The 7,988-nt window shown below is 51.0% G+C and overlaps 2 protein-coding genes across 2 annotated transcripts; both read left to right on the top strand.

Annotated features, from left to right (window-relative positions):
• The first annotated feature begins 972 nt into the window (after nt 1-972).
• LOC118888152 (elongation factor 1-gamma-like) lies at nt 973-2,483 on the top strand. The gene is given in 1 exon segment (XM_036839083.1): nt 973-2,483. A coding segment is annotated over 1 exon segment (1,314 nt). The 5' UTR covers nt 973-991; the 3' UTR covers nt 2,306-2,483.
• An 871-nt stretch (nt 2,484-3,354) lies between these two features.
• Nucleotides 3,355-4,230, top strand: OTUD6A (OTU deubiquitinase 6A). Its single transcript, XM_036839175.1, has one exon. It carries the CDS (start codon nt 3,355-3,357, stop codon nt 4,228-4,230), a length of 876 nt encoding a protein of 291 aa, XP_036695070.1.
• The last annotated feature ends 3,758 nt before the right edge of the window (nt 4,231-7,988 follow it).

Consider the following 7,988-nt stretch of genomic DNA (forward strand, 5'->3'; position numbering starts at 1 on the left):
GATGCAGAGAAACAGGATACCGCGTACCCTGCTGCTGAGAATGCACAATGGTACAACCACTCTGGAAAACAGCTGCTTAAAAAACTAAACATACACTTATAATATGACTCAGAAATTGCACTCCTGGGCATTTTTTTCCCAGAGAAATGAAGACTTGTGCTCACACAAAAAACCTGTATATGGATGTTTATAGCAGAGGTTGTAACAACCTCAAACTGGAAACAACCCAGATGTCCTTCAACAGGTGAATGGTTAAATGAACTACAGTACATCCATATCCTGGAATACTACTTAGCAATAAAAACGACTGAAGTTTTGATATATGTAAAAACTTGGACAAATGTCCACTTTCCTCATTTGTAACAAGGAGGAGGTTGTCTCAAGAGCCTTCCTGTTTGGGAATTCAAGATAGAGATGAGCAGAGTGGGGCAGGGTGAGAGCATATTTGAAAGAGCTTAGGGATTTTATTTTACTTTATTCTATTTTATTTTTTAGAACTTTTAGAGATTCAAAATAATCAGAAGGAAGTGGCTTGATGAAGGCCAGCTGTCGTGCTTCATGGGAGCCCATTTTGGAAGCTGGGAACCCAGGAGAAGGGGAGTTTAGGGTAGGTGCATTCTGTTGGCACAAGACGAAGTCTGCTCAGCTGTAGTGAACTTTAAGGTTGTTGCTTTCTCACACTGAGATGGGACAGGGTGGATTTGAGGCCTAAACTGAAAGGATTCTGTGTTCCCAGGACCATAAAGAAATATCTTTGCTCTGATACACAAAATTAAGTGTTCATCAGTCAAGGCAACTAAAGAACTGGAGAGAGCCACATTGCCTCCTGAACACTGGGAGCAATGGGAAGTCCAGTGTCAGAGCACATTCAGCTGGTGTAACAGTATTTGTCATGTGATTCTCAAGCACGACCAGTGTCTGCATTGTGTTCAGGCTAGGAAGTGAAGTAAGCAGTTAAGAGTCCACGAGCCCCTTTCTCTGTGGAATCACCATGGCGGCTGGGACCCTGTACACATATCCTGAGAACTGGAGGGCCTTCAAGGCCCTCATTGCCGCTCAGTACAGCGGGGCTCAGGTCCACGTGCTCTCCGCACCACCCCACTTCCATTTTGGCCAAACCAACCGCACCCCCGAATTTCTCCGTAAATTTCCTGCTGGCAAGGTTCCAGCCTTTGAGGGTGACGATGGATTCTGTGTGTTCGAGAGCAATGCCATTGCCTACTATGTGGGCAACGAGGAGCTGCGGGGAAGTACTCCCGAAGCAGCAGCCCAGGTGGTGCAGGGGGTGAGCTTTGCTGATAGCGACATAGTTCCCACAGCCAGTACCTGGGTGTTCCCCACCTTGGGCATCATGCACCACAACAAGCAGGCCACAGAGAATGCAAAGGAGGAGGTGAGGCGAATTCTGGGGCTCCTGGATGCTCACCTGAAGACAAGGACTTTTCTGGTGGGCGAACGTGTGACGCTGGCTGACATCACAGTTTTCTGCACCGTGTTGTGGCTTTATAAACAGGTTCTGGAGCCTTCTTTCCGCCAGGCCTTCCCTAATACAAACCGCTGGTTCCTCACCTGCATTAACCAGCCCCAGTTCCGGGAGGTCTTGGGGGAGGTGAAACTCTGTGAGGAAATGGCCCAATTTGACGCTAAAAAGTTTGCAGAGAGCCAGCCTAAGAAAGACATCCCACGGAAAGAGAAAGCTTCTCGAGAAGAGAAGCAGAAGCCCCAGGCTGAGCAGAAAGAGGAGAAGAAGACAGCTGCCCCTGCTACTGAGGAGGAGCTGGATGAATGTGAGCAGGCACTGGCTGCTGAGCCGGAGGCCAAGGATCCCTTTGCTCACCTGCCCAAGAGTACCTTTGTGTTGGATGAATTTAAGCGCAAGTACTCCAACGAGGACACACTCTCCGTGGCGCTGCCGTACTTTTGGGAGCACTTTGATAAAGATGGCTGGTCCCTGTGGTACTCCGAGTACAGCTTCCCTGAAGAGCTCACCCAGACCTTCATGAGCTGCAACCTCATCACTGGAATGCTCCAGCGACTGGACAAACTGAGGAAGAATGCCTTTGCCAGTGTCATTCTGTTTGGAACCAACAATAGCAGCTCCATTTCTGGAGTCTGGGTCTTCTGAGGCCAGGAGCTTGCCCTTCCGCTGAGTCCAGATTGGCAGGTGCACTATGAGCCACACACATGGCAGAAACTGGATCCCAGCAGCGAGGAGACCCAGACGCTGGTTCGAGAATACTTTTCCTGGGATGGGGCCTTCCAGCATGTGAGCAAAGCCTTCAATCAGGGCAAGATCTTCAAGTGAACATCTCTTGCCATCGCCTAGCTGCCTGCACCTGCCCTTCAGGGAGAATGGGGGTCACTAAAGGAAACTGAACATTGAACCCTTTCCTGCCCTGCCTCCTTTGTGGGTGATGGCTTCTTCAAAGGGGAGTAGATATGTTGAAGCAGGGTGTTGTCTATACCTGCAGGACCTCCCTGTGTAGGAGAGGTCTTCAGAAGAGCAGAAAGAGAGGCCTCTCCTCAGTTTTGATTTTTTTTTTAATTGCCTTGCCTCTCCTGTGATGACCATCTTCTAGCCTAGCTGGGAGAGATTGGATGTAGTTAGGAGGTGGTGACACGGGGCTTTGTAACTACCTAACTCCAGACCTTCCCGCATGAAGGGGAAGAATACCTGCCGATGCGGTGAGAGCACAGCATGCAGAGCGACTTAACACTACTTCCCGCAACTGCCCTGTGAGGTAGGGCAGCAGCGAGAAGAGACTCCTTGGAACAGATACTGGCCTGTGGCCCCTAACCTGGCTGCGGATCATCTCTGGGGTATCCGTACTTTCTAACAAGGAAGTGGGGTTCAGAGATTCAAGCAACTTGCCTGTGATCACACATCTTAGGTGGTGGAGACAGGATTTTGAACCCAGTGGGTGTCACTGGAGCCTGTACCCTAAACACGCCCTAGCGCTTCCTGCAAAAAAAAAAAAAAAAAAAAGTCCACGAAAACCTCCACAGGCTCAGTTGCTGCACATAACGCACAAAGGCGGGATTTTACAGCCGGGACAGGAACCCCGCTAAAACCAGAAGCACCCGTTGCTATGGCGTCTAATGGGGGCATATGTAGGGTCTCCCAACAGCCAATCGTAGTGCCAGGCGTGTTTAGGAGGCGTAGCCGTGGAGAGACAGTGGCCAATGGCAGAGAGGGCCGTGAATAGAGTGAGGGCAACCGTGGGTGAGGGGAACAGAGTACAGCCGCCAGGGGAGACTGAGGAGCTCTAGCCAGTTGGGTGGTTAGACTGTTGACGTGAACTGTAGCAGTTACCTCAGCCACCAAACTTCGATTCTCGCCTGCCCTTAAACATCATGGGAGATTCACAGCGTGAGCGTCAACAGATGATACGACGCCACAACCGCGAGAAGACAGAGCTGCAGGCCCACACTCAGGACATGAAGAGCTCGGTCCCCAAGACCGACGAGAAGGGAAGAGAGCAGTTGCTCCTCGATGTGGCCCGCCTCGAGGCCGAGATGGAGCAGAAGCACCAGCAGGAGCTGGAGAAGTTCCAGGAGAGTTTCCCTGATAACAGCAACCACGATTCTGTCACTGAAGATCTGCCCAAGGTGGATCTCAAGAACGAGCCTCCTCACCTCTCGAAGGCACAGAGAGGGTGCGAAAGAAAGGTGGCCCGAGAGGGAGAAAGCCAGGAGAGGGTGGCCGAGGCTGAGATGGAGCCTCTGGCCAGCTTCCGCCACGACGAGGAAATGGAGCTCGGCGCCATCCTGCGGGCCAGGAATCTGGAGATGCAGGTTATCCCGGCCGACGGCCACTGCATGTACCGTGCCATCCAACACCAGCTGGTGTCCTCCGTGACCGTGAATCGCCTGCGGAGGCTCACCGCCGAGTACATGCGGAACCATGTCGACGACTTCCTGCCCTTCTTCAGCAACCCCGAAGCCGGCATCGCCGGCAGCCGCGACGGCTTCTTGAGGTACTGCGACGACATCGTGCTCAGGGCGTCGTGGGGAAGCCAGCTGGAGCTGAGGGCCCTGTCGCACGTCTTGCAGACCCCCATCGAGGTGATCCAGGCCAACTCGCCCGCCGTCATCATGGGAGAGGAGTACACCAAGAAGCCAATCACCCTGGTCTACCACCGCTACTCCTACAGCTGCGGGGAGCACTACAGCTCGGTGAAGCCGCTCGGCGCCGGCTCCGTCAGCAGCGTGGCCCGGCGTCTCTTCTAGGCCCGCTGCCGCCATCGCCGCGGCGGCTGCCGTTGGAGCCGAAGCCGCCGGCGCCGCGTCTCCTCAGCAGGCTCTGCTTTTTTCCTTCGGTTTTCTCGGGGTTTTGTTTATTCATTTCACTCAGAGTTCACCCTCTCTCTCCGCCCCCGCCCCCCCTTCTTCCTCCCTCGATCTTCTGCCCTCCTCGATCGTCCCTGGGTTTCTTCTTTCATGGGGTGGGGGGACCGGAGGCCAGTGACCAGGAAGGGATCTGTACTGTCCTACCCTAGCGGGAGTGAGTTTGCCAAGTTCTCACCTTTCTTGCCCTGAAGGGTCTCTGCCCCGCCCCCCACCCATGAGAACTGGTCACGTTGCAAGTAACTTTGGGGTTCAAGAAATGGCAACTTGGTTTGATGCGTTCTTCACTTGGGGAAAAAAGTCAGTTTAGCTCAGAATCTTCCGGTTGCCCCGTGAATGTATTGATTACTTAAAGTTGGAGTTGATGTGAATGAAATGATTTGGGAATGCCTTTTGCTTAGTTCTTTGGGGGAAAAAATGTATCGTGGGCTGTTTGGGGGTTTTGCTTTCCACTTCAACTGGGCTACTCAGGAGACGTCTCAAGTTACAAACAAGACCTCCTCTAGTATTTTTTTTTTTTTTTTTTTAGCTGCATTGGGTCTTCGTTGCAGTGCGCCGGCTCTAGGCACGCGGGTTTCAGTAGTTATGGTGTGTGGGCTTAGTAGTTGTGACTTGCAGGCTCTAGAGCGCAGGCTCAGAAGTTGTAGCGCACAGGCTTAGTTGCTCTGCGGCATGTGGGGTCTTCCCCGACCAGGGCTCGAACCTGTGTCCCCGGGATTCTTAACCACTGAGCCACCAGGGGAGCCCTAGTATTTTGTTTTGTTTTTTCATAAAACCTTGTATGGTTGCAAATTAATTACAGTTGTTTAGATGTTTCCTGAACTCTAAATAATATTTGTTAACTTTAGAAGTTTAAATGTAAGCGTTAAATGTAGCAAGTAGATTTACCTAAACTGATAGGCTAGATAAGGTTTGTTCTAAGATGTGAAAGATCTCAATTTAATTTCCTTTATTAAATATAAGAAAGGGCATGACTTTATTCAAGTAGTTGATTCATTTCATTATATCTGCAATTGATGTGAAGTAAGAAGAGACAAACTGATAGGTAGTTTAACTTACTGTGAGGGGTGAGATCAACTAGTAAGTTTCCTTTATTCTCAGACATAAAAGGGTATAATTTTGTGCAAGTGGTTGGTCCACTTTGTTCTATCTACAACCGGTATGAATGTGAAAGATCTGAACTTAGTCGTTTTCCTTAATTCTTAGAGATAAAAAGTATTTAAAGAGAGATTTTTAAAAGTATTAAAGGAGTTGATTCATTTTGTCATATCTGCAACTGGTATGAAGCAAAAAAAAAAAAAGTGAGCAATATACTTTTGTTGATATTTTAGACTTGTTGATATCTTGAATTTGCCAAAAAAAAAGTAAAAGTGAAATGATTTGCAGTAAACAATTAAAAAAAAATTTAACCTTTAGATCCTGTATTTCAGTGAGATTACTTAAATTGATTTAAAAATTCTTTGTACACCCCAACTGTTCTAAAATAAAATATACAAAGGGGAAAAGGGGAACAGTAGTTTGTTTAAAGAATAAAAGCAGTTTAAAAAATACCTGGTTTTCATTTTTGTATAGCCGACTTAGTTCATATAGAGTTTGTATACCAGGATCGACTTCAGCAAAGGAATCCTGGAGGGTTAGGGAACAGGAGAGAAGGGGGAGGACACAGTGACAGATGAGGCTTTTGGAAGATGGAATGGGCCTGCAGCCTTGATGGTGGCCTGGAGTGCAATATCTCCCAGGGAAGGATTTAGGGAGTACCAAGATAGTTGAAGCTATCCTGAGTTGATGTTTCACTCAGTGAAAACATCATGAAATGGCTTCAGTTAAGGATGTTCTCATTGCTATGCATGAAAAAGAATTCTCACTTTCAAAAACTTGCCAGTCCAGGGCTAGTGGCAGGAGGGAAAGAAGTGCCACTGTTTTGTTTTTTTTTTTGAAGGCAGGGGGTGGTGGGGGGGGAATCTGTTTTCAAAATACAAATATAGAAATCCTGCCAGATAGCTCACTGTGTAAATGTGTGCATCAGATACATTTTCAGATAGCCAGCTGGCTGAGAAGAGGAAGTCCCTGAGAAAACTAGGTATTTGGATGCATTGTGAGAAGAGTGCCTTTTATAGGGATGAGAAAGCTGGCTGGGGAAGGAAGAATAGGCCAGGAAGGGAGGCATAATCTGTAGAAGGGGGCCTGGCTGGGAAAAGGGGTGAAAATTGGGGAAGGGGTCAGTCTAGGAGGATGAATGGGACGTGGCAGGGGAAAGGGGAACAGGCAGAAGAAGGGGAGACGGCGAGGTAAGGGAACCTGTGTGAACTGGGGCACAGGGTGAAGAAGGAGGCCAGGCTAGGAAGGGGATAATGGAGTGGGGGCTGCTTAGGGAAGGAGGACTTGGCTGGTCAAGGGAAAGAGGCTTAGTTGAGTTAGGGGGCAAAAGATGAGAAAGGAATCCTTGACTGTTAAAGGGGGAAAAGCCTGGGGAATGGCACCTGACCAGGGAAAGAGATCTGTCTGGGAAAGTAGGCTTAAGCTGGGGAGAAAGGCCTAGGCTGGGGAAGAGGTGAGGCTGGGGAAGGGGCCTGGATGTGGGAAGGGGCCTGTCTTGGAAAAGGAGCACAGACTTGACAGGGTGGCACAAGCTGAGGATGGGAGACTGGCTGGGCTGGGGGAGGTTCGGGGGTGCAAATATCCTGGCAGGGAAAGGTGGCCTGCCTGGGGAGGGGCTCTGGCGGGGGAATGGGGCCTGGGAGGGAGGCACAGGCTAGGAAAGGAACCTAGCAGGAGAGGTGGCGGAAGAGGTTCGAATGCTGAGACCGACATAGGCTGGGCGTGGGATAATAGGCGGGTTGATGGACCTGGTTGGAAGAGGGGGATTAGCAGGTGGAGAGGGCCTGCTAGGGCAGGGATCCTGCCTGGGAACGAAGGCGTGTGTCCTGGCTGAGGGAGGGCACATGGTTGAGGAAAGGGACCTAGCTGGGGGCACAGGCTAGGGATGGCGGGAAGGTCTGGCTGAGGAGGGGGAATAAGCTAGGGAAGGGGTTTGGTTGAGGAAGGGGTATACCGCTTGAGGAAAGGGACCTTACTGGGAAGGAGGCCCGCCTGGGAAAATGAGCTTAGACTGGGGGAGAGGCTGTAGGTCCCTGGGTGAAGAGAGCCTGGCTGTGGGGAGGAGTCTGGCTGGGAAAGAGTTCCCAGCTGGGGGCGTGTGTGTGTGTGTGTGTGTGTGTGTGTGTGTGTGTGTGTGTGTGAAGGGGTCCTGGCAGGGAAACGTCACATGGTCGGGGAGGGGACTTTACTGGTGATGGAGAGCTGAGAGAGGAGGATGCTTGGCCAGGGAAGGAGGCACTGGCTATGAAAGGCCAGTGAAGGGGGAACTCCTCGGAAAAGTGGTCCAGCTGAAAAGGGAAAAGACTGGGCACAAGCACCTGGCTGTCAGAAGGAGGCCCTTTCTGGAGAAGGGGTCCCGTGAGGGCAAGGGGACAAAGGGGTGAAAAGGGGCCTTGCCTGGGGAAGGGTAGCCTGGCTAAGGAGGCTGTCAACAGGGTCTCAGGCTGGGGAACAGGCCCTGGCTGGGTGAGGGGCCAGCGAGCAGAAGGGTCCTGCATGGGGAATAAGACAGGCTGGGGTTGAGGCCTGCCTGGGGAGGGGAG

This window comes from Balaenoptera musculus, chromosome X (genome assembly GCF_009873245.2).
Source record: "Balaenoptera musculus isolate JJ_BM4_2016_0621 chromosome X, mBalMus1.pri.v3, whole genome shotgun sequence".
Classification (NCBI taxonomy): domain Eukaryota; kingdom Metazoa; phylum Chordata; class Mammalia; order Artiodactyla; family Balaenopteridae; genus Balaenoptera; species Balaenoptera musculus.